The 27,170-nt window shown below is 41.4% G+C and overlaps 1 protein-coding gene across 5 annotated transcripts; it reads right to left on the bottom strand.

Moving 5' to 3' along the window:
• Positions 1–772: 772 nt before the first annotated feature.
• On the bottom strand, positions 773–27,137 carry SWT1 (SWT1 RNA endoribonuclease homolog). 5 transcript variants are annotated; one of them, XM_058842266.1, is made up of 19 exons: positions 27,019–27,137; positions 26,139–26,213; positions 24,007–24,065; positions 22,587–23,316; positions 21,551–21,622; positions 21,355–21,411; positions 20,628–20,757; positions 20,398–20,499; positions 18,706–18,894; positions 18,281–18,374; positions 16,968–17,104; positions 15,765–15,904; positions 14,366–14,504; positions 13,556–13,701; positions 12,216–12,424; positions 11,162–11,290; positions 3,784–3,850; positions 3,052–3,116; positions 773–1,771 (listed from the first exon to the last, which is right to left on the bottom strand). In XM_058842266.1, exons 2-19 carry the CDS (start codon positions 26,202–26,204, stop codon positions 1,666–1,668), a joined length of 2,637 nt encoding a protein of 878 aa, XP_058698249.1. In that variant the 5' UTR covers positions 26,205–26,213; positions 27,019–27,137; the 3' UTR covers positions 773–1,665. The 5 variants fall into 5 exon arrangements, 4 of the variants coding, with proteins under 4 accessions (XP_058698249.1, XP_058698250.1, XP_058698248.1 ...); XM_058842267.1 differs by having other exon boundaries at positions 12,258–12,424; positions 26,994–27,123; XM_058842265.1 differs by having other exon boundaries at positions 26,994–27,121.
• Positions 27,138–27,170: the final 33 nt, after the last annotated feature.

The following is a 27,170-nucleotide window of genomic DNA, read 5'->3' as shown; positions in this document are numbered from 1 at the left end:
TTCAAGGAGGCTGTGTCGAAAGAGGAGTCTGTGAAACTAAAAGTGACATTTTAGATGGGTGTAGGCACAGGACAGGGGCAGGGGGTGGAGTGTCCCATGTTCCTCATGCCTGCAGTGGAGAGTCAGACTCACTGCTGGAGGGACTGGGGGCTTGGAGCACCACAACCCCTGTGAAGTGTCTGGGCCAGGGCTTTCCCTGCTCAGGGGCTGTGTATAGAAACCACTCTGGAAGGCTGGGTGGTGCCCCAAAAAGTTGTGGGGCCAGGGCCCACACAAACTTGCAAATGCACAACACAGGGGTGCAAAGCTACACCTGGAGCTACTCCTTCACCTGAGCAGCTTTTAGGGATCAGCTACACTGGTGCTGGCACTAAGCCAGGTCCTGTGCAGTGCGGCAGGAGTTGGCTGCTCCAGCTTCCCATGGGACTGGGAAAATACACCAGGCCCAGGAAATCCACTGGCCTCTGCAGGCTGTGAAGCTGCTCCAGCTGAGCAGGGAGAGCCAGAGAATGGGGAACGAAAGATTTGTCCTCTACAACAGCCCCTCCCAGCCAGCTGCCTGCAGAGCATGGCCAGCATGTGCCCCCAGTCAGCACCTTTGAGCCAATGTCCTCACCCCACTCCTGGGGCTGGAGAACCCCCATGGAAACAGACCTGCACAGCCACTCCTGTGCTTCACAGGAATTCCACCCCTGTCCCTGGCACAGGGGCCTGGGCAGGACTGCACTGCACCTGCATACACAGGGACTGGGCAGAGCCAGCACACAGCCACTCAGAATTAAGAACTGTTTAATGTACCAATAAATTACATTTTTTACAAGCAAGAATTTACAAATACATCCAAAAGTTAATATCAAAATAGACTTCATAACTTTGCCAGTCAGCTAATCTCTGTACACATACATACAAGAAGAGGTAGGATTAAAGGCCTTAGAAAATGGCTTTTGGGAAGTTTGATGGACTTAAAGCAACCAAGAGTACAGCCAGAGAGCGCTGACCAGGCCCACCTTCCAGGAGGATGTGGCAAGAGCAGGATAAGGAGTTTCCCCAAGAGCACTGGTACCAGATTTCCACTGTATGAAAATAAAATTCCTGCTTAAACAAAGGAGAAACACCCTTTTCCTCTGAAAAGGGGTCTGTGACAAATGCCTGCATGAGGGTGGGGGGGAGTGTTTTGTCTTTAAGCAAAAACGAGCATCAATCTGCTCCTCTGCCCATTCTACATTCTCTCTTAAACCATCACTGCACAAGACACAGAGGCTGGCTCTGCGGGTCACTCCTTCATTCCTGGCCTTGCACTCAGCTACTTCCTGCCCTCTGAGTCCCTGGGTGACAAAACAGATTCCTTTCTCCAATACAACCCTTAACAGCTCAGCTCCTCACAGGAACACTGAATGCTCAGAGCAGCTGCATCCCAAACCAGCCCTGCTTCCCCTGGTTACCCATGCCTATCCAGCAGATAGGAACCCTCACTCAAGACAAAACATTCTAGCAGTGAATAGAATTCTCAGCAGAAATCCCGACATTTAATGTCCACGTGGAACTGTGTTTTCTCTTCCACCCAAACCAGCACCGTCGAGGAAGGAAAGCCGGCACGTTTTTGACTCCTCCAGCACTTCTCCCTCCTCCCCCTGAGGAGGCGGAGCTCAGGCGGCTGAGCCCGGGTCAGAGCCAGCCCCGGCTCTCGGCCTCCCTTTGCACGGACGCTTGGCACTGCTCCACTGTCTGTTCCAGCTGTGCCAGCTGGCAGCAGCCCACTTCCAGCCTCTCCCTGGGAGACAGGAGAGAAAGGTTAGCAGGACACAACAGAACAGGGATCTTTACAAATACTCCTTAAATTTTCAAGGACGTTTCCATCAAACTCAAGCAGCAGCAGTGACTTTTGCATTACAGCTGCTAAATATGAGGATTTCACATAAAGCTCCTTACAACAGCCAACCCACAGCGGTCGTGTTCCCTTCTAGGGCAGCTAAAGTGGAACAATTGGCAAGAGAGGTCACTGACATCCACTTCCTGGAGAGATCTGGGTTTCTGGAAGGTTCAGTTCAAACCATCCTTCATACACTGATATATCCTGTACTCACACTCAAAATAAGGATCTGGGTACGCCCCCTTATGACTGAGACCCTTTCATAAAAGTAATCTCAACCTGATCACATAGAAACACACCCTAACTTAGGTTTCCAGAAGATTCTTTCTCAAAAGACCATTTAAAAGCTGTTCCTCAAAAAAGGGAGAAAATCCCAATCACTGAGTTCCCCAAGCACAGCCTGAGGGCTGCCAGAGCAGTCTCCAAAGCACTTGTTTTACTCTGCTGAGCACAGATTTCCACACACAGTTTTCTTTATGCCTGTATCAATACAGCTCTAGAGCAATCAACTTGTGGGAGCAAAGCTTTTAAACTGTTTTTTATTTTTATGTTTTTTATTACTGATACAAATATTGAATGTCTCTCTTCCTGATCTTTGATTTCTCCCTGATAACTTTGTCCCCTGATCTTGCACTCCACACACTGAATTTCACAGAAGATTCAGGGACCTAACATGAATCCAGGCAAAGGGAAGCTACTTAGAGTAATTCACCCTCCAGCCTTTCACTCAGCTGACCCTGGCCAGTGACAGCTCATTCATATCCACACAACAGCAAAAAACAATTATCTGGCCTTTATTAGCCAGCTCAGAATTATTAAAAATCCATGATGGCATTTTAGAAACCTCCCAGAGCCTGGATTCACAAACCTTCAGTGACAAATTCATAAAGAAATCAGCCAGAAACCATTGGCAGAGGAAAGAGGGCTCAACACCTCACCTCCAACAGCTGAAAGTCACCATGTACGCACTGATGCCTCATTTCCAATTTAATTTTTGTCCTCTCCTGCTCTGTGTTAATTGGGAATTAAAAAGGGAATTTTAAAAATCCCCCATTTATTTCCCCTACACTGTTCCTACAAAGTGGGATTTTTATTGACCCAGTTTATTCCTCTCATGGTATCCTGGTTAATCCAGCTGAAAAAGCTGCCTTAACCCCCAATGGGGTCAGTAACTGGCTCACCTGTACAGCTCCTGTGAAACACACGCATACAGCTCCTCAGCAGTGAATTTCAGACTGTTATTGATCTAAAACAAAGAAGAAAGAATTAATACAGTCATTTATCAGGTATGACATGTCTACTACAATTACATAGTAGGAATAGCAGATACAGCTCATGTATTTCCTAACAAGCTCTCAAGCTGAGACAGTACATTAGAAAGTCATCCTGCATCTTGTAATAAAATCTAGCATTACAAATTTCAGCTCCATTTTCTAACCACTTCTGCACAAATCTAAAAGACCTTCAGTAATTCTTCCTCCCCTCTTAAAGTTACCCTATAGTTTTATTTATATATACATATATAGACGTATGTGCGTGTATGTCAAATGAAATAAGCTCTGACTTGCATCAATTCCAAAACTGTATGTGAAGGCCCAAACCCCAAATATAGTTCCCTGTACAGCAGAGCACTGCAAGACTGAAATATGTAATATATTAAACAGAATTTTTTAATTTCAAGGCTTTTTACTCAACAGCAAGTCATTCACACCAAGTGAGCACTCAGCAAACCACACAAGCAACTCAAATACCTGTTGAAATCCAACCAAAATCTATCTTTATGTTCAACAATTAACAAACAAGAGCAAAGAATAAAAATTCTTAATGGAAATACAGTGATGCGATGTGACCTCAGAGCTACTTGAAATAAAAGCTGTAAGTGAAGTGATCAAACACCAAAGAAAATGTCATACCTCATGTCTTCTGAGAAAGCTATAGAGGGTCCAAATATCTTGGAAACTGCTGGTTGGGGTCAAAATTCTGAAAAGTAAAAGTTTGGGGATGCTTTAAAGCAAGTACAAAAGGAATCTATGAAATAATTAAAAAACAGGTCAGCAATTTTCAAGGGGAAAAAAAAAATTACTTGAACAAAAAGGAAATTATGAACTTTCCCTTCCACTACTGTAACAGAATTAAAGAGCTTATTATTTCTGTGAAGACTTTTCTGGTGGCTTTTTCTAATTAAAAATTCCTTCCACGTTTCTGTGAGCCATTTCTGTATGAGGAGGGAGGAAACCCAGCACTAACTGAAAGCCCTTTGGTGCCCACCAGTGAGGCCCATGAGCTCACACAGAACCACAGCAAAGGACACACAACATTCCCACCCCAGCTTTAACTCATTCCCTCCACATTCCCATGCGCAGCCCAAATGCTGCAATTCATTTGCCATTTTTGCTGCTTCTAATAATCACCAATTCCCACCCAACATTGCCAAGGGCCAATGGGATGTGGCAGCTGAAGAGAAGTGGCATTAATGAAGCACCTTGATGGACACCCTTTTCCCAAGTGATCCAATAAAGAAGTTTGTTTTTAAGAAAATTAATTATCCTCATCTATTTAGGCAGATACAATTCACTTCCACCTCAATGTAACTTCATTTACATTCACCAGAAAAAGCAGAACCCATCTAAATGCTGCAAAATGTACCTTAAAAACAACATTAAAACACCACTAACACCTTCTAAATATTAAGAAATACTGAAAAAAACTAATTTTTAATTCTTACATAGTTAAATCATGATTAAGATAATGACTGGACTTGGAAAAAGAAAAAAATCTTTTGGGGAAAGCTCTATTTACTTTCCCATGGGAAAGTGCCCAAATTCTCCTTTCCCTCCTCTTTGCAAGCTGTAAGCTTCATTTATAAATGAATTAATTAGGAATGGAAAAAAGCAGGAAAGCAACAGAGTAAGTTTAAAAATCCCAGTTAAAAGACCCTGTGTTTGAAGCAGGCTGGAAGACCGTGACACAGCATAGGATTTATTGTAACTGGAGTGTCCACTGTTTTTTCACATCATTTTTCATAGGAATTATCACCAAAAATTAGTCATGCATTCTTCCACCCCTTCTTAAGTAGCACTACTCAAAATGTTTGCCTTAAACCTGCCAACTACAAGGCAGGAAGGGAACCAACTGGCTGCTCTCCCTAAAAACACCTCAGAGCCTTCCCTGGGCACCTCAGTGACAATTGGCCTTGGCAGCAGAAAACCCTGGCCGAGAGAAGCTGCCAGTAACCCTCCATGGAAATCCTGGGAATCCTGGCAGCTGGAACTGCACAGCAGCTCCCATTCCCATGCAGCAGCTCCAGGCTATCCAGCCCTGCCTACCACACCCAGCACCTGCAGCAGCGGGAGTGGAGCATCCCAAGCCTGGGAGAGGCTGATTCCTCATGGAATCATTTCCTTCCAGTCCAGGCAGAACCTGCCTGACTACTGCCTGGATGCACAAGTGGACACAACACAAAAGCTAAGGTGTTATGAATAACCTCACCCCAAGGCCATCACAAAATTCTGGGCCAAAATCTGTCCTTCCCTGTTCTTCCTGCTATGCCAAGTACACATGGATAAGTGATGGAGCTGCCAGTAGAAAACCTGGCCATGGTAGCTCTCCAGAGGAAGGATGGTGGGAACCATCCAGGTGGATGGGCAAACTCACTGTGTCTCCAATTCTTTGGGGAAAAAAACAAATTGTGTAATTAATTATCCAAGTAACTTAATGTTCAATCCTGTACCTCATTTTATGGCCTTTGCTTGGACAATGACAATGGTTTCTGGGTTTGTATTGTGGAATGAGAAGCCTGACATTTGGCTCCAAGTTTTACAGCAGCTCCCAATAAAAGATTTGTTGTTTTGAGGGTAGAGCCCTTACTCCACACAGAGCTCAGGGAAGCTGCTCAGGGAAGAGCCTGCAACATAACTTACCCCACAGATTCCCAACAGGAATTAAACAGTCTGGTGCTATCTGCAGCTAAACAGGGGCTGCAATACCAGCTCTAGTCTGAGGATATGTTCTTCTGTACAAAACGGACACATTCCTGTCTTCACAGCAATGATTTTTCAGCACCACTGCTCCCTACTGCTTTCATCACCTGTAGCCACCACCATATGCTATGGAAAATGGACATTTTAAGGGAAGGCGTACACTGGGAAATCTGGATCTGTCTGTATGACCATTGACTCTGCCTCTATTACTTCATTAAACCAAGTTGCACTCGTTTCCATGGAAGTTTCTCTGTGATAAAAAGAGAACTTCCTCTACATCAGTAATCCATGAAGCAAAGGGATTTTACATCAAACTGTTCTGAACAGCCATGTGAACCTCAGTATTGTGACCACTACAACACTGACCACTGCTGCTGTTCCTCTCTCCACACTGCTTCAAAAGCAGAGGGTGGAAATCCATGCAATCATTTGGCCTTTCCATCAGCACAACCTTGCAGAACCACACTACACCCCTGCCCCTTTCTGTACTTCAGCTTCAACCTAAGAACTCCAGTGGCTCTACAGAGTTTTCTGAAAATACTGAGCATGTGATGTAAAGAAGAGAATGTCACAAAAAGACCCAAGAAATTACTATGGATACGTGCCTCCAATTGCAGGTTAAATGCTGTCTTGGGGGCAGGAGGGAGAAAGGAGACAGTCAGACTTGGTAATTTTATCTCAAACCACTCCCAATGTTTCTTTATCTCCTGGCCTGTCACTCATCTGATGACAAACACAAGGTGTAAGATACAATCATAAATAGAAATGGATAGGAAATAACTCAAAATGTGGTTCCTTACTTGTGCACAGAGAAGATCTGGGAGAAAGCAAAGCCTACTTGGAAAGCACCAGAAATGAATTTATCAATCAGAAGTGAAAAAGCCAACCCACAACCCAAGTGGCAGTGACAGCAGGCCAGCCTTCCAGCTGCTGCAAGACCCCATGAGGGCAGGGACAAGGGAGGTCTGGTGGGACTGTGTGCAATCCCCTGTCCCACCCAGAGGAAGCTCTGCCCCCAGGGTCTGTCCCACTCAGCTGTCCCTCTGTCACAACTCAGACTGGCAGGGCTGGCACAGAACATTAACCAATTAACAAATCCAGAGCTCCATCTAAAAGGCTGGGACCTGATGGGAGAAAAGGCACCCTCACCCATTAACAGCCCCTTTTAACTTCACTGCCCGGAGATGGGAAATGGAAACCCCAAAGTTCCCTGTGGCCCATTACCAATTCCTCACTGTGCTGCACGGAGGGGCTCCAGTGGGGTTACAGCCACCAACACAGGGCTTGCTTCCACAGCAGCCAGCTGGGAAATTCACCAAAGCCAAGCCCGTGCTTTCTGTCACTGCAGAAATGTCTCAGCTGTCAGCCCCTGCTGGCACCCCTCTCTCTGCAAGCTCAAAGCACCATGGCTTTTATAGCCCCGTGTTTGAAACCCTTCTGCTTTTCAAACTGCTTTAAAGGCACCACGGTGTGAGCAGCTGCACAGCACCACCTCTGCCCTGCCCCTTGGGGAGCACTTCCAGCTCTATTTGAGCTTTATTTCTTACAGTTGTCATTAAAATGGGGACAACAGAGCATTTTAATTTGGGCCTGGCAACAGAGAAGGCTGCAGGTAAGTTCAGTTTCAGGTTTCACCTAAATGCATAAAACCGTAACAATCAAACAAGCAGTGATTTGAATGTCTGACACTTTTTGAACAGTGAGCTAATCTCAATTTTACTTCCAGAAAGAGACTGTGTGCAGAGCATGATTAAAGTCAGAACTCTTCATCTAGAGACTTTATTGGGACTTTATGGCAGAAATTATTAACTCCCACAGGAGCCTAAGGGAATGAAGACAATTTTCTACTGAGACACCAAAGAAAAGAAACCTCAATTTCTCCACTGACCAGCTGCAAAAATAAAGAGGAAACAGTTTCTCTACATCTGTGGAATTATGTACTAAAACTAGTAAAATTGCAGAATGTTTTTTTAATTATTAAAATTCAGTGATCAGTTCTGATATAGTAACACTCTCCTGCACTACTGAAATCTTAAGAAATTACATTTTTAATTTATAAATGTTTAGGGAGCCCTTGACTAAACCGCATTTTTCCAAACTATTGGGAGTGTGAAAGAAATTCCATTAAGATAAAACATTAGAAGAGTAGAATTCAGGCTTGTTATGCAGTTCAGTAAGAGACCAATATTTTTACAGGTGACAGCATATTAGCATAAATATTTAGGAGGCCTGTATCTAAGTGTATATGCTGTAAGCTGTGAGTGATTTTTAAGTTGGCATATGAACAAAAAATTTCTTTTTTAGCCAACAGATGAAAAGAAAAAATCCAGCTTGAAATAACTGTATCAATTCACCAAAGACTGAATTTTCTTTCTTCTCTATGAACAAGGATTTTTTAACTAAAAGAAACTTGGCAGGAAACTAAGACAATGTCCAGTTCCCTAGGGCTGCATATAAAAGCTTGGAATCACAAGTTCTATTCAGCTGAGGGCAACCATCAGCCAATCTTAACCTCTATTTTATTTTAAAGGATTAACATAAGAGACCTTAAGTATGGTGCCCCAATTAACTGGTTCCAAATAATACCCAACCCAAATACAAATATAAACCAGCGGTGAGAACACTTACAAATTTTCAATCCAGAATTATTTAAAATAATGTAATGGTTTCACAATTTTACTGGATGCTTAAACTTCAGAGGTTTCATACCCTTTGCTCATTACCAATAGTAATGGAATATAGTTAGAATATGCTAACTGTACTGATTATTCTTAATTTCAGAGCTGAAGGCTATCATTGCTGGCATGCAGAATTGTGCAATACAAACACCACTCTGCTACCAAGGCTGTTAGAGAAAGAAGCCAAGATAGAATAAAAAATCTGCATGGTGTGACAAAAGTTACCAGAACAGGGTAATGTGCCAAAAGCTGTTACTGACACATCTTCAATGAAACAGCTATTTTTTTTTTCCTTTTCTGTATCTGTATTTGTCATTAACATGTTCTAGCCATCAGGCCTGAATAGCTGGGGTACTGCCACTGGTGTAGTATTCTTTTTTATAATTAAGGGTATCATTACATTTATCTCAAAAAGCATCATCATGTTTTTCAAATTGTTTTTAACAATCTGAAAATCTAAACTTTCATTGCAGTTGAACTTTTAATATAATTTACTGGTAAAGCTTCCGAACTTTCACAAGGTATTTTCTCTTTTCTGGACAGCAGGGACCAGAAGGTACCACAGAATCAGCTGTATTTTATCACTAAAAGCTGTGTTACATCCAAATATTCATGACAAAACTTTCTCACTATTTTTAATCCAGTGCCTCCTTTCCTGTAATCATGCCATTAGATTAAGTCACTGAGAGGCATTTTTTTCAAAAATCAAGAAAAAAAAATACACTGCAAGGTCAGTTTTACAGCAAAATTGAAGTGAGACGGTTCTGCCTATGGCAGGGGGTGGAACAAAATGAACTTTAAGGTTCCTTCCAGCCATTCCTTCCCTAGCCATTCTGATTCTATGAAAACTTCTGAATTTTTGCTTTAATACTCTGTAATATTCATAAAACTGCAATGAGACATTAACCTAGCTCCTGGCTCTTTGGAAAAGTTCTTCAGAACTCTCAAACTCTCTTAAATCCCTCCACTCAAGGCAAATGCAGCAAATGCTGGACGCAAATCCTCCCTATTTCTTGCTCCACGATGCCACCTCCTGCATAGAGCAGGAATTTCCAAAGTGTCCAGGAAAACTACTCCATTCCAACAAGCAGCCTGTGTATTTCAGGAGTTTTTACTTTTACAGAGCTCTCCCACACGAAGAAAACCAACAGTTTTCAATGAAACACCTCTGCAACACAAAAATAACCATCCTGAATATTCCACAGTCCCATTTAATCTCATCCACCACATCTATAAAGTGATACCACAGGATCTGTTGCAAAAACTTCAGCACTGGAATGAAGAGAGCAAAGTTTAGCAGTAACCTGCTTTATTGAAACAATTTCCTTAGAGAATAAAAAACCCACCAGCAATAAATTGAATCCAGCAGCACACAGCTGCTCAAGCTCACACTTCTATCCATATTTTTCTGCTTCTAATTTTATAATATTTTGATTATTTATATTTGAAAGAGACTGTAATTCTTTGAATGGATCTGTATTTCACTGCCATGAAAAAAAGGCCTAAGCCAAGACAACACAGGAGATTCCTTATTCTTCCTGAAACTTTCAAGTTTTTGCACTGTAAAAAAAAGGCAGAGGCATGGTCTGCCCCTGCCAGAGGGCAGGGTTAGGAGGGATACTGGGAAAGAACTGTTCCCTGTGAGGGTGGGAAGGCTCTGGCACAAGGTGCCCAGAGAAGCTGTGGCTGCCCCTGCATTGTTGCTAAAGGACACAGAATGATTCACATGGACACATCTCAATGGTATGAGAGCAAAAGAAGTAACTTTATTTTCTGACTCCAGTATTTATAGATTATCGAGAATGACAAGAGATTGGATAACTAAATTACCACCTTCCCAATCACACTGGTCATGTGAAACATCCATCAAAGACGTTTCTTAGAAGGAATGTGTAAACATTTGTGTTTACAGTTACTTTCCTGGGAAAGTAACTAAAACTATGAAAACAAGATCAGGTTTAGTTTTCAGGGTGACACTGGATCCCTGGAAGTGTCTAAAGCCAGGCTGGACAGGGCTTGGAGGAAGCTGGGATAGTGGAAGGTGTCCCTGCCCATGGCAGGGGTGGCACAGGATGGGCTTTAATATCCCTCACAACTCAAGCCATTCTGGGATTCTGTGATTCTATGAGGACAGAGGGAATATTATCCTGCCTAAAGAGAGAATGCAGATTATTGTTGTTGTTATGGCTGTCATGAAGAACACCTGAACTGGGAATAGCAAAGCCCCAAAACTTTATATCCTTCACTCTATTGGAACTTTGCCCCCATCTGAGTGGGCCTCACATTTGAAACACAAATGCCCTGAATTATTCAAAGTTCCTGTCATCAGAACTGATGTAATAATCATAATCATTAACAGCTCCACTTACACATCATCAGAGGTGACTTGGTGGTCAAATGGTGGAAAACAAATCCCAGACACAGAAGGCAATTCCCTACAAGAGATCTCCACGTCTGCAACTCTTTCATGATCTTTTGTTACCAATGATTCAAGGCAGCCTTGACAGCAGGATTTTTACTGCAAATCATGTCACCAAGCACACAGAATAAAGAGTGGTTTGGTGCTGAAATATTTCAGATTTTTGTGACTTCAGGTGCTTGTCACACCTTCTGCACCCAGCTGCAGTGCTTACCTGCCAATGCTCTCACGGATGTCCTTCACTGCTGCCAACAGCTTCTGCAGGCCCAAAAAAGCCTCCTCAAATGAGGCCTTGGAAGCCATGGTCACTGCACTGGGGTCCAGCTTCTGGAATAGCTCAATACTGAAATTCAAAAGAAACAAAGAAGAGACAGAAAAACAGTTAATAAAAAAGCTCAGAATTCAGAGAAACACAGTGTCTATTTTGTGCTTGTATTTTGTCTATTAAAGCAAAAAGGTCAAATATAAATCACACTATCTAAAACAGTCTCAGAATAAATGGCAATGCAGAAATGGAGTTATCACTGATGATTAGCTGAGTCCTTACAGACCATTAGAAATGGAGTTTCTTTGTGCTTGGTCGACTCAGAGCCCCTCCTTGGAAAAGATTCCAGACTAAGACAACAAAAAGAAAACACAGTACCTATTTGGATTTTATCAAAAGATATGGCATTGCAGTGAGTTTCCAGCAGATTTTTCAAAAATAACCAAAATAAAAGCAATGGTAAAACATCTAGATGGAAGAGAAGGTAATTTCCTGCAATTCTTGGTTTACATGAGAAAGGAAATTCATTAGATTATGCATTTCAGAAAGTGAAGAATTTTGCTTAACAACGAAATGTTTACTATTTTAAATTGATTTTCAAGTTTTAAAATAGAACATAGAATTTTGCATAAGCCAGTAGACTTCCACTAGGTTTGGAAAGAAAATAACCACAAGAAAATTAAGATCTTAGATGCTATTTTATGGAAAAATACAAGATTTTCATGGATGTCTCACACTTGTGGGGTTTTTAACTTTATTTTCCAGGGCAACTCATTTCAGCTGCTGCACAGAAAAAGAGCAGCAGACTGACATAACAATTTGCATGCTCCCAACTCTAGTGTGACTGGTTGTGTGATTTTTTTTTTAATTTTTTTTTTTTTGGGGGGGTGGGGAGGAGTCAATTTAGATTAGTTACAGGGTAAAAAATCGGTTTCTAAAGTACGCTTCTTTGAAAGTTATCTAAGGTTATGTATTAGTTCTGAGCCTCTTTAGCAAGCTGTACCTGTACAAGTTCATGGTGTTCCAAACACCTTCCAGGACTGACCAGATTTCCTGGTGCCTGTTTTCCTGAGCCACATGAAAGCTGGGATGTAGCTCTTTTTCCTCAGTGCTTTGCAGACTGGGCATTGTGGCTTCCATTTTTTCACATGCAGCATTTTCTGAAAGAACCATGATGTCTTCTGATAAATCCTGCTCACTGTCTGCCCTCACCTTATAAAACAGTTCAGCAAACAAATAATCAATGTATTTGGTTCCCAACTTCATAAAACCAGAATCTACATATTTCTACAGATTTTTTTTTTTTAAAGCAATGCTCAAGAAATCAAGGCTGAACTCTTTGAGTCACCTTGGTTACAGTCTGCATCCAAAGCCTCTCTCGATGGTTTGGGTTGGGAGGGACCTCAAAGCCCATCCAGTGCCATCCCCTTCCACAGGCAGGGACACCTTCCACCATCCCAGCTTGCTCCAAGCCCCATCCAACCCGGCCTTGGACACTTCCAGGGATCCAGGGGCAGTCACAGCTACTCCAGGCACCCTGTGCCAGAGCCTCACCACCCTGACAGGGAGGAATTTCCTTCCTGACAAGTTTTCAGACACAGCCTGATTCTCATGACAGCAGAACCTCAGGTTCAGGGCTGACTGCATTGCACAGAGGTCCCAGCACAAGTGACTCTTGACCTTCTTTCTTTCCCCTTCAGCCTTTTCCAAGGACACCAAGAACACTTTACAGCTGTTCTGACCTATCTTCTTTCCCATAAATCCAAATATTTCATCCATGCTCATGACTCCAGTTTTTATGCCATTATATACAGAACTGACAGTAACCATAAAGCAAGACAGTTGGAATTTCCTCCACAGCAACTAAGAGCTGAGCTGGGAGTGAAGACCAACTTCTGAGAATACAAAAGGTGTCAGGACAACCCCCAGTAACCATCACAAACCACAAGGGATACAAGGGAGTCCCTTCTTCAGCTACAAAGACAACGAAAGCTGAAATAACACACTTAAGAACAGCAGTATGGGACCCATGTCAGAAGGAAAACCAGCAAGTTTAATCTCTAAGGCACATTAGATACAAATACAATAGCAAACTAAGAGAAAATAATGGCTTTCAGTCACCCTTCCAATACTAACACGTTTATATTAGGGAAAAAATGTACCAGCAGATATTCACTGCATGAAAATTAAAGTCAGAGTCTCTTCCTTTAGAAAACACTCCAGCAACATTTCCTGGAGTAATCAGTGGAAATGATGGGAATAATTAAGAAATCTAAGCCAGGTTTGGAACGCAGAACAACTCCAGGATGGGGTGAGGTGGACAAACACCAAAGCTGTCCTTACCTCCCCAAGGGTCTCACACAGTTTTGTAACTTCAGCATAAGCCTGGGGCAGGACACCGTTGTAGTCTGACCTGCAGCTGAAAGCATGGAGCAGGTTTTTGGATTCCTGGAGCAGGATACACACTGTTGAGGAGTCAAATGGCTTATCTGGTGTTTAGACATTAATGTAAGAGAGGAAAAAAAAAGTTAGGCTTTAACAGTCTTGTCAGGCAAATTTAATACGCAAATGCCTAGATTAACAGAAGCACATGAAAAGCCAAGGAAAATGGTTCAGAAGCATCAGGTACAACAATCTCAGAGAAACACGCATGAGATTGCTCACTCCTTAACCAAGTCTTCCAAATTTATCCTGGGATCTTGCACAAGGATCAACTGGCATATCTACAATAATTCTGCAGAACAGCAATATCCCAAAGAGGTAGAACCAAGAAATGACAGGCTATCCTGATTGGGAAGAGACCCACCAGGATCATGGAGTCCAACCCCTGTCCCTGCACAGACACCTCAAAGACATCTTTAAACAAATAGAAGGTTTGTGGGGCTTTTTTGGGGGCTGGCTTCTTTTTAAAACAAACCTCCCTGTCCTCACATACCACATTAAATATCCGTTGCCACTCCATAATTTTTTTGACAAATGCAGATAATTTGGTCACATGTAGCATGGGACCAAAGGAGGGAAAAGGATTATTTGTTTTTTAAAAATAACTCAGAACCTTCCGTGACCATTAATACACCCAGTTAATTCTGTAACTGAAACCAGAACAGGGAGGCTTTTCACAAGTTTACAATTAATGTTCTCAGGGACTGTTACCTGCATAAAGGTGTTTAGAAAGATATTCAATGGTTGAAAGTAAACTCCTTGGCACCACATAACCAAAAACAGCCATCCAGTGTTTTTTGTAACATTTCAGCAGATTTGCCAAGGTCCATGGTGGCTTCAGATACAGGATCTGGAAAAGAGTATGTTATAAATTCAAAGGCTAGTTTTCATTTCAACATATTCCTACACATTCCACAACTGCTCTGTTCTTCAAGAATGTGATGATTTGTGACTGCTGAAGGAGAATTTCAGTGATTCCTCAGAAATAAGACCATGTCCAGATTTAAACAAGTTTATCTATTAATAAAGATTTGATTCAGCAGCACCATGGGTTAAACAGTGATGCTTATTCAGAAGCAATATACAATCAATCAGTCTTATGATTTGTGGTTCCCCATTCCTCAAAAACTCTTAATACTTTGATTTATCTCAAAACTGATCTAATGAGTTACTTGTGCACAAAAGCCAACAGTAACAAGAACAAAAAGAACAACAGTAAATATGCCTTTGATTTTCCAGTACTGTTACAAAGTAAAAATAAACTCTGTGACTATTTATACATGAAATAAAACACATGTATTATAAAAAAATTGAGAATTCACTACTATCAAGTGAAACTACTCTTTGAAGAGATGCTAAAAGAAATTAACTAAGTGAACAGAGAAGTGATTAAAAGCTTAGCAGCTAATCAGGGCAGCGTGGGAAACAACAGTCACCCCATGATTTTGGGGGATTTTTAAAGCCACAGACACTTATCTGCAATAAATTTAAACTCTTAACAACCCCCACCAGCTATAAAATGGAATCTGAAGTAAAACATGGATGATTTGAAAGTGTCTTGTACATGAGTATTTATCTTCTGCAAACAATACTTTTGAAAGCGTGTTTAGAGGCTCTCATTACTTCTCTTGTCACATTCTGTATCTGCACTGGAATCAGTTTAGCTGTGAACAGTTTTATCCACATCTACTCTGGTGGGGAAGAAATGCCTGCAAGAAATGCTCCAATATTATACAGAACATGATGAAATGATTTCTTGCATGATGTATTTACACTGCAGGGATTTACTTGACTAGAAAAACTGAAATAGAATTTTAATGCCGCTAATAAAAAGAATTCTGAAACTCCACACTGATAAACCACCACCCATTACTGTGTCATTAAAATTCTAACAAACTACTACACATGTTGTACACTAGTGGTCAAACAGAATAATCTTGCTATAAAATGAAATATTAAAAGCAAACACTAAGCTGTTTCCTGTCAAAGATATCAGGGACCTGGGATGACTTTGGTTTGGCTTGGCACAGGTATTAATAGCAATAAAATACCAAGGACATTCAAACCTCTCAATAATCAAAATATCAAGCAAGATGATCTAAGAAACTACCTCCATCCACAGGTTTCCAAAGGCAAGTTTCATTTCAGTCTCCAAAATACAAGACAAAGCTTCTCCTAAGTTCCTTTCAAGGTCTGGAAGCACATTTGGGAACTGCGCAGCATTTCCTCTTCTCTTCCCAAATTCTGTATCTGTCAAACCAATGACACCAAAGACATTTATTGAAACTGGGTTTATACTCAAACTCATATTGATGGTACATGAAGAATTTGAAGAATAAGGACAGACTGTACTTTAGTTTATAAAGCAGATGTGCTACACCTAATTAAGTTTCAAGTATTTCTAGTTATACCAACTTTTACTGTATTTTTAATTAAGAGCTACTAACCAAGAAGGTTAATTTCCCTGGAGTATTACTCATTAGTGATCTTACTTCACATTTCTTTTCTCCTTAAATAATTTAGATCATATACAGCCAAAAGGGTTATCAGCAAGCACAAGAGGGTCACTTCTAAGCTCCACAAGCTGTACCTGTATCTTTAGAAAAATGGAAAAACCTCTTTCTATCACCCTGAAACTAGAGCCTTCTGATTGTTTAGAACATTGTTTATTTTCCTTTTTGATTGTTTAGAATATTATTCTTTTTCTTTTTCTTTTTTAAAGGAGAAAGGGTGAGATGTTGCCCTGAAACTTAAAGCCTTCTGATAATGTTTTCATAGTTTTAGTTACTTTCCCACAAAAGTAACATAAACATAAGTTGTTTATCACAATCCTTCTAAGAAATGTCTTTTGATGGGTGTTTCACATGACCAGTGTGTTTGGGAAGGTGGTAACTTAATTATCCAATCCCTGGTCATTGTCGAGAATCTATAAATACTGGAGTCAGAGAGTAAAATTTCCTCTTTCCTGTTCTGACACTGAGAGGCGTTTGTGTGAATCATTTTGTGTCCTTTAACGACATCCTTCAGTCCCAGAAAGTTCAGGACACCTTTTAAATTACCCTAACACAGGAAATTAATGCAGTGTTTTTATTATAAAATAAAAATATATCATATTTAAATTTCTTAGAACTCTGAGACAGATGGTTTAATTAATGTCTCAAACTTTCAGAAAACCTTTAAAAAAACCTTCCCCTAACAAAACACATTCCTAAGGATCCAGAGCTTAGGAAAACTGAAGGTATAATAGCAACTGTTCTTCCTCTATCCCACTGGTCTTCACACATTCACAAACCAGCATATTTCACAGACTCACCCTGCTTTGGCTGCTGCAGCTCCTCAGAGTTCTGGGGCCTATTCGCATTCACATTCTGCAGAGCAGTGACTAGATCAGCTTTGCAGAATGCCTTGACCTCACTCACAATGGCTTTATTACACAAATTTTTATCATCCCTAGAAAAGAATTGTTGTCAAAGAAGGAATAAAAGCAGCACACTGAAAAAACCTGTATTTGGAAAACTTATTTTGTGAACTTCATTTTATAGACGAAGTTCTCTTTCTCAAGCAATCAGAAATTAAACCAGAAAATTAAGTAAAAATAAGAAACATAATGAAAAGTGTTTCAGGGTCTAGGTTTAAGAAAACAATAGCTATAATTACTACAGCAGGGATGCTTAGTTGCTATGATCTCAGAAAGCAAACCAGGCAATAATTCTAAGACAGTACTATCTTATTTGATGGCTACTGTTAATTCTCCTTGTTGAAATCCTTTTTTAACTATTCTGCTGGCCAGATCATTATCCCAGATGTCACTCTGAGGTTCTGCTCCAGCAGAACTATTTTAAAAATCCAGGACAAAATTGCATCCCAGTACTTTCTCAAAAATTTCCACTGCTTATATTGGTAGAGGATAAAGGGATTTTTGGATGAAAAGCAGTTCTGAACTCACTTCCTGTTTTTTGATCAGTGAAACCTAGAATCACCATCACTACCCTATGCATACAATGACTGAAACAGCATTTTCAGCAGCCACCCATGTCAACTTGAACAACCCAAATGGTGCCCAGAGTTTTAACCCCACTCACTGAACTGTGCAGGAACTGGCTCTAGTCAAGACCAGAGCAAGTAGAGCCAAGGTGTATTAGTCCATCAAGCTGGCTTCACCTGCTCATATCAAATTCAGAATCTATACCTAGAGGTCAGCTGTTATCCTCACAAACAGGAACAGCAGCAAATCCGTCCCCACCTTCCTTCTTTCTAAGATTAACCCCTTGTTTGCTTCTGCTCACCTGGCTGAGAACAGGGATAATCTCTAACTGGATCTCAATCTTTAATTTACATATTCTTTTCTATTTTGTAAATCCAGTCATATTTTTTAGGAGAAACCAGAATAAAATCTGAGAAACCTATGCTTTAACAAGTTTTAGAATTGAATAGAGTAAGCTGAATTCTATTTCAGGCCTCAAGCTCAGGAAGGTGATTCAATCTCCAATTGTAGTTTATTATATCCTTCTACTCTAGCTTTTAAGAGGGTGATTGCCCTTCCAAGAGCTTACTTCAGAAACTATTTCTTTAAGCCCTGATTTGAAAGCAGTGTAGCAGGAGAGCTAAAAGCACCAAGGAACTCACGTGCAGAGGACAACAAGAGCTTGTGGGAAGAGCTTCTGGTACTGCAGGCAGCACTGCAGGACGCGGTCATCATTGTTCTCATCGCTCAGCCCATCTGCAAAGGCAGTGCAGACACAGCTGAGGGATGTGGACACAACTCAGCCTCTCAAACACCTCAGTGCACTCATGATGCTCTTTGTGTATTTAACAATCCCCACACAAAGATGCAAGTGTAACGTGAAAGGGAGAAACTGGTAAAACAATAGTGAAGACATTCACATGCCACAGCCTTGGATACACTCTGAAGGCTGCTGTAAAAAATTAGCTCATTTTAATTAGCAAACAGCAGAGTGAAGAAACCTCCATCAAATTCAGAATTCTAAGGTTGCCACTAGGTGAAGTGCAAGGATGAAGTACGCAGCACAAATGGACTGCACATGTATTACACATTTTTTGAGAAGCCAGCTGCATGGATTGCCCCCACAGCTTGGAATCCTGGCTCTTGAGACACTTGTAGATGAACTGCACTGCAGGGATAGCTTTGTCCCGAACATGCTGCAACATTCTCCCCTTCTTCAAGTTGTCCAGCTCTTGTAGGACGACCCAAGGAATTATTAATGCAAGTCTATCAACTCCTGGAAGGAAAAAAAACCACCACCAATAAACAGAGGTATTTGCAGGAGTGACATAAACTACTACAGAGAACCTTCAGTTCAAGTATCATAGTTATGCAAGTTCACACCTTTTTGCCAATAGTTTTCATAATCCTTGCTCAAGAGAATCCACCATTCAAAAAAGAGCTGACTTCCCTCTTTCTAATCTAACCTCAAGCTGGCACTCCACTGATTACATATTAAAGTGACTATACTAGACAAACAGAAGGGAGACACAATTTTAATCAGCAGAATACTTTGACAATATTATGACACATTTGCAGCAATTATCTTGCCACACACCCACTCTAAGATGTTGCAGCAAGGTGAAACAGCAGCTGCACACACCTGAGTGACCACAGCAGTCACTGTGCCAAAACAAGCAGCAAAAAAAAGCAGCAAGGGCTTGTGTTCATTGCCAACCAGCACTCCTAAACCATGAACAGGAAGTGTGGATATTGGACGATGGTTTTGTCTGTAGGTAAGTTTGGGCTGAACTTTTAAGCTTTTATATGAAACACAGAGTAAATCAGAAGTTTAACGACTGTTCTGTTGGTCCTCCCATGACAAATATTTCAACCATTTTCTTTCTCATTCACATTTTAAGAACAGAATTTTGAAAAAATTCATTAATAACCATCTACTTTGTAATAAATAGGCTGGGTATCAGCAGCCTTCTCAATATAGTGGGTCTGGTGCAGAACTAGAAACTGGGAGTTGCAATATTCTAAAAAGTCATCTCAGTGTACGTAAGACAACACCATTCCTAACCTGGGAGAAGAAATACAGTCTGACACACTCCTGAAAATCACTCAGGCCCTAAGGAAAGGTATTTTCCAAGTGGCTGGAGTCAGTGTATTCATTAGCTGAAAGCATCAAAGCACCCTAAGCATTCTGACAGATTCCAGATATACCTACCAAGAACTGACATGCATGATCCTAATCCTGCAAACATTAAATAACCAACAGCTTCCAGCATATTAGGGGCAGATATTAACACCAGGGTCTGCATTCTCAATTCCTGAGAAATTGCTCAGTTCTGCCACCTTTACCAAGACAGAAACAAAGCACTGCATGACTGCTCAACACTTTTTGGACTATATTTCTAGAAAAATAAATGCTAAAAGGAGATCAGGAATCAGTTATCACTAGTAAGGGGTTAAATGCTTAGATTATGTTCTTAGAAAGGGTTAAGACTTATTTACCACTAAGAATTCAAGCCTATTCCGGGGAATAACTGCCATGATTCTCTGCAGGTACATGGGCTATAAGCACAGTAGGTTCTGGTTCCACAGCTGAGGTTTCCCTAGGATGCAGCTTGTTTGGGTTCACAGAACTAGGCTCTCAAGCGTGTGCCTTCCACCTCTGCATGCAACCTAGTGCCTTTTTAAGGAGCCCAGGGCTTAGTTTCCTTCAGGTTGCCTGAAGCTCTTACAGCATATGTTTTTCTTACAATGTCTTGCTCATCAGAACATATTTACATACCTGGTATATCCTCAGATTTCAGGGATTTCACAAACTCAAGGTGACTAATCATTATATTTGTGTCAATCACCACTAGGATGTTCAGACCAGAACTAGAAGACCCTAGGGGAAAAGAAGAGAAAAAAGAGAAAACAGCAGAAATAATCAGTTGTGTGCTCCCTACTCAGACCATTAATAACTGTAATTACTTGTTGCAACTAGAAAGCAAAGCAGATCGAATCATAACATACCGGCAGAAATATTTAAATCCTGTTCTGGAAGATCTATCTCCATGCTTGTAAGTTCTCCACAGGTCTGTACTACAGACAGGGCCATCCTCTTCTCCACACGAGCAACATGCAAGTCTTCAACTATCTGCATCTACAGTGAGAAAATGTGCATGTGTGCAATCCATTGGAAGGAATCACTTCATAATTATTAGCCAAAAAAATACTTTTGCACTAAAACTGTTAAAATTGTCTCAAAATGATGTCTGAAAAATTTTAAGTCAGTACAGGAAATGTAAATCCACGAAAACTTCTCCATATGCTCCACTAAAGATATCCAAAATATGGACTAGAAAGATTTATGACCTTTCTACATGGTATTCAAAAACTTTGCTATATTTTTTTTGCTACACAAACTGCAAGTTTCCTAACAAGCACTTCTTAAAAAATATGTCTGTCTTCCAACTAAAAAGTAAAGAGGATGAAAAATGAGATAGCTGAAGCATGTGAGCAACTGTGAAGGCCCTTTTGTTGCACATGGTAACAGAAAGACACTCTTTAGCTCAGAAAGTTCCTGATTAGCAGCACTTCAGCAAGTTTGCTTAGTTTTTTAAATAAATGCTCCACATTTGAGTGTAGATGAGCCAGAAATGCCAAATACTAGGAAAGGTCACAGAATTTCCAGTTACACAACCTCGGTGCCCTTGGTCTTTAAGACAACTCAGAACTATTAAATGAAAGCATTACCAACCTCTTGGTCTGTTTCTGTGCTCTGATTGTCTTGAAGGGGTGCAAAGTCTTCAGAGCTCTGTAGGGAGAATTAAAAACACCACAAATATACACCCTACCAATATCACAAAATATTAAGGAATGCTGAGGTACAAGGGATACCCATGTCAGGAGTTCTGGAATATAGCCCTGCAGGGTTAAACAAGTCCCTCACTCACCTTTGGGACAGGCACAGACTTTGTGACCTCACCTTCCTGGCAGGAGTCACATGTGCAAGGGACCTTAACGTTCTGGAAACAAACAGACACATGTCTTAAAAAGCTTTTTAGAGAACACTGGGGATTCCCAAGTGAATAGGGAACAAACTACAGCTCTTAGCATCTACAGTATCATTTCAATAGGGCTTAGATGTGTGGCTTTCTTTTAAATAACTAACAGTGGATTACACAGCAAATTCCATCTGAACATTAACCCCCACCTTTCTTCACATTGAAGGTGCTTGACCAGGCTGCCCAGAGAGGTTGTGGACTCTCTATCCTTTATTCTGGGCAACGAGGCAACCAGCTCTGGCTGACCCTGCTTGAGCAAGGGGGTTGGTGTTTCAACCTCAATGACTCCCCAGCTTTGTATGTAGTAACTCTTACCATACACAAAAAATGTTCACACTACTGTAACATAAACTGGAATCTCCAAAGTTGCTGGGCATTTACACCAGGACAGAAAAAAAAAAAACCCCGATGCTCAAGATCCAGCTCGTGTTTGGCTCTGCACCTGAACCTGAGCTTAGAAACAAACCCATCACAGATAAAAGGGAAGTTCACACATACCAATTCAGTCCCACATCCACCCTAAGCTCTCCTGGCATCACTCTGCTAGCAGTGCTGTGTCTGGCAGCAAGTTTTCATTGGTTCAGTTTATTAATTCAAAAAATGAAATAACCATATCAGCTCAAAACAAAAAATTGGCTGGATTTATACCTAAACTTTATTCCACACCCCCAGCAGCAAAGCAAAGCCATGGAAGCATCTGTGCAGACATAGTCCCAACATATGAGACCTTTATTTTTCTGGTCTGTTTAACATTCAGCTGAGGGACATGGAAACAAGGTTTACACTGGGATCAGAAAAATCCACCTAGTTAGCTATGAAACCTGGCTTGATTCTATAAGAAGACAGTCAGTTCATATACATCCATCTGCCATTAAGAAACCATCCTGAAGCATCTACATAATACAAAGAATGGGGTTCTCATTACCTGCTTAAAACACAGTGCTGTGGCTTCCAAGTCTCCTTTAGGTCCTGAGTGCTTAGGAGCTTTAGGAGAACCAGTCCCATGTTTTTTATGCTTCCGAGAGTCCCATCGTGGCAGAGTTTCAGATGAGGAGTGTGATGATCTGTGTTTACTCATGTACCTCTTTTTCACAGCAAAGTCCTTATGTTCTTCTTCCTCCTCTTCTTCCCAGAAGGTAGATGGATCCTTATTGGCAGGCCTATCATCATGCCTAGTTCCTGCACAGCTGTCAGGTGGCTTTTTGGGAATTCTGACATCTTCACTCCGTTTTTTTGAGCCCTCTGCCTTTTTATGTGGTACCTCGTACACAGAGGACTTAAACTTTTCTATCATAGCTTGTTCTGCTTTTAGCTTGAGTTTGTTACAGAGTTCAGCTTTCTCTCTCTTTTTCTTCAGCACCTTGTCCCTCTGAAGTTCAAAGCTGTGCCAGAGCTTTTTTCCTTCTTTTCCACCAATTCGACTTCCTTCATTGCAGGCAGTCACCACATCAGGAGTGCGGGTGGTTTTGCCATGTTTGATTTCTTTGGCTTTAAACTGTATCACTATTTTCTTCTGCTTTCCAGTTTGAATTGAAGAACCATCCAGGGTTTTGCTTCTCTTTGGAGATTTTTCCTGGGATTTTCCATCTGCATCATGAAAAGCACGAGAACTTCGGTGTCGCTTCTTCTCTTGCCCATCTTTCTCTCGTTTGGAGCTACAGAAACATTATGAAGAAAGTAATGTAATTTAGCTGAGTTAACAGAAAAGAGCAACAAAAAAGGCACCCACAATTTGACTGAGACAGAGCTAAATGTTTCTGAGCACCATATTCTTAAATATGAACATGAAGCAACAGTAGTCCATCAAAATATTTTGATACAGCATTTTTTGGATTTACCTTTCTCCATCATACAGCCATTTTAGCTTTAAGAAAATGGAGAAAAAGCTTTTTCTGCATACACTGTTGATTTGAGAGACACCCTCCATAGTCAAATTTCTTCTTATCACACAGGTAAGTTTTAACAGCAGTTCAGTGATAAAAGGGGTATGTCACCTAAAAGGTCAGCTTGGTCACACAGTGCCAAAACACACAGAGCTTTCAAACTGTTTATTCTGCACTGATTGGGGAACTTGGAAAAGGAACAACAGAGGGGAATATAGTAACATTCTACAGAAATTGTGAATGATATGAAAAATTATTAGGAAACTTTATTATAAGGGCAGAGAAAATACTCAGTAATTATATTTACCGTACACTACGTTTAAAATATCCAAAGAAAGACTGATTAAAACACCATATTTTATTTGGTGAACAGGTTGAAAAAAACTCTTCAGTTCAGCATTAAATGGTCTGTGAATGTTACATTTTTAAGTAGTTCTATTTAATGACAGATTGAGAATTTACCTCTGAAGTTCTGTTTCTCCTTTCACAGTGTGCTTGTAAGATCTTGTGTCTTCAGAGCTCTGAACAAAAAAAAAAAAAAAATTTAGGGGCTTACAGAGGAAACTGGAGTTAAAAAAATACCCTTCATAAGACAGTGTCACAACTGGGTGGTTTGGCTGCTTAGAGAAACACCATCAAAGGCTGCCAAGGATGTATATGCAAAGATAAGGGAGCAAAGGGTATAGCAGCACTTCATGATTTAATTATGGAACACTTTAATGCTTACAAAGTGAATCAACAATGACAACTACAGATCTGACATAGTAACATTCCTACCATGATCAGTTCACAGGCACTCAGGAAAAACCATGAGTCCCACAAGTACCTTTTATACACCTCTGGTTATAGGACTGTTTTCCCAAAACCACAGCAGGGTGTAGGAAGTTACAATAGAGAACGGCAACACATAGATTATTTTTGACAAGAAAGGTCCAGAGAGTTCATCCTTTCAGAAATAATTCACTCCTTCAATAACGGGCACGCTGACTCAGTGAGGCCATTGGGTCACTGCTGCAGTGATTTTTCCTACCTAGAGAGGCCTTAGCTGGTTTACTTCCACACTAGAGAGCACTTAAGGCAAAAATCAAAGGCCTGCAGAAACCAGGGGGCTCCTAAATTAAGGCAGTTCTGAGAACTTTGGACTGTGGTTGGTTCTGGAGTTGCAGGGCCAGTACCAGCAATGCAACAGGAAAAACATAACGCCAGGTAATTCCAAAGGTTCCCCCCGAAGTCACATGCACCCCCCTGCTGTCTCAACTAGCTGGAAAGCAGTGAAGGAGCTCCCTTGGGGTAGGTGGAGCTCATGATGCTGCTGGGACAACTTCTGGTGATAACAAACCCTTTTCCAGCTGTTCAGTTATTAATTTCTCTCTTCAAAGCCTATTCCCCAACAACCATGAGTTTTCTTAACATTTTTAATATTTCTTTTGAACCTATCTCCTCCTTTTCTCAAAAGTTTTCACTTAATTTAATCATCATATGCAAATTTTCTTACCGTTCCTCTCCTCCCAGCGCTATCAGTTTGGGGAATAAGGCACCTCCCACCCATGCTGAGATCACACTGCAGGACACTTGCTCCTATTAGGGATTTTCTTATCTTTTTGCTGTTAAAGCTGTATTCTTCAAACTGGTGAGGCATTAGCAATGGCAATAAATCACAGTATGAAGTTTTAAGCCAAGTGTTTACCCTTTGTATTACAGAAGTAAAAAAAACCCAAAACAATAATGCACCTTAGGATAAATTAATTTTAAAAGACAAATCCAATAGTAGTAAGGAATTCAGGGAAAGAAACAAGTTACAAACATTTGACTTTAAACAACATTTTTCCTATGATCAAAAAGCTTCTAACATGAATAATTCAGTTTTTAAGGCCATAAGCATGCTCATTTATTAACACTTGCAAAAAAATTTTGAGAAGACTGATAAAAGCTTTCTCACTTTATACATATTCCTTGAAAAATCCCATGGGAAAAAAATTAGCAAATTTAAGTGTGGATTTATTAAACTACTGATTTATCAACAATGTATTGCACTTCTGAGAGTAAATAACTTGTCAGAAGTGAACATAAACAATAAAAAATAATAGGAAGCTACCAGAAAGATGACAACTCCTGTAGCACCTGCATATTACACGTGATTCAGTGAAAGCTGACTCACAAGTGTGAACTAGAATATGTTGAGAATTTTCGTCATTAATTTATGTCTCAGTCCCTAAAAGGAAACATTTGAAAGTCACTCACCAAAATGCTGTGAAGTACAACTTGTGGTTAATCAGAAAATTAGGATATATGATCCAAGATACAGAACAGTCCAAGAAAACAGCACTGGTTTCAGTACCAGTATTAAACCCAACTTCCCTCAAACAGAAAGACACACTAAAACAAATATGTCTCTTATTTTCTGATACCCACGCTACTTACAGCCTCCGAAGAAAAACATTTATCTGCCCAACTCAACCCTCCTGCTGTTCTTTATGACCCTGGTCTTTAAATTGGCTTAAACCTTCTACAACAAGGCAGCTAAACAATTCATGTTCTCTTGAATGCAGGAGTTTAAATTGAGATAATAAAAATAATAATATTTTTGCTCCTACTTTGTCATCCTGGCCATCCAAAGAGGCTTCCTTTCCAGCTGTTTTCTTCAGCTTCTTTTTAGACATCTTCAAATCCTACGAAGAGAAAAAGCCTGTTGTCTTTATTACTTGTTTCAAGTTTTTAAGTCCAGATGAGATAAAACTGCATAGAGAAAAATATAATAGTCTTCTTTTGTTTTCTCATTACAGAGCCACAGCAGATCTCAACAGGGTTAATTATTCACATCTGAGGGACCGCCAGAGCAGAAGGGACAGCGATTCCTCCGCAGAGACACCTATTTTGTACCAGCAAACCAACAGAAACTAGCATCCTTTAACACTGAGTCGTATAACCAATTTTTAAGACCGTCGGACATTGGAAGGGGCAGCCCAGGGAGGTTTGGAGTCCCCATCCCTGCAGGTGTCCAAGGAAGGCCTGGAAGCGGCACTCCCTGCTCTGGGCAGGTGACACGGTGGAGATCGGGCACAGCCTGGACTCCTTGAGCTTGGAGGGGTTTTCCAGCCCAGCTGAAGTTGTGACTCTCTAAGGCAGTCCTGACTGTGTGACTGTCACCCTCGGCCCCTCCCGCGGATGGAGGAATTACAGTGACATCCCGCAGCAGCCCCTCCAGACAAATAAGCGCACACCAACAAGGAAGTTCAGGGGAGCTGTGGAAAGCGTCACCCGGAGCCCCCAGATCCGAGCAGGGGCGCCCGGGAGCGGCTCCGCCCTGAGGCGCGGGCAGCACCGGGCTCTGAAGGAGCCTCTCCACACGGGGCTGAGGGGCAGCAGCCTCCTGCCTCACTCCCTCCGAGGACCCGCAAGGCACCCGGGGCACTGCCAGCACAGCTTTCCCCCCCTTCCTCCCTACTCACAGGACGCCGTGCGGCCCCGCCTCACCCCGCTCGGCCGCTCCCCAAGGGGCCCCGTGTCGGCTGTCGGGGCCAGTCGGCCCGCTCGGGCCGTGCCCACAGCGGCCACCCCGAGCCCTGAGCGGCTCCTCCGGGCCTGGCGCGGCTCCTCCTCCGCCGCGGTGCGCGCCGGGCCGGCCC

Source organism: Poecile atricapillus, chromosome 7 (assembly GCF_030490865.1).
Source record: "Poecile atricapillus isolate bPoeAtr1 chromosome 7, bPoeAtr1.hap1, whole genome shotgun sequence".
NCBI classification, from domain to species: Eukaryota; Metazoa; Chordata; class Aves; order Passeriformes; family Paridae; genus Poecile; species Poecile atricapillus.
The sequence above is the reverse complement of the archived record's forward strand: the minus strand, read 5'-3'. Positions and strand labels throughout refer to the sequence as shown.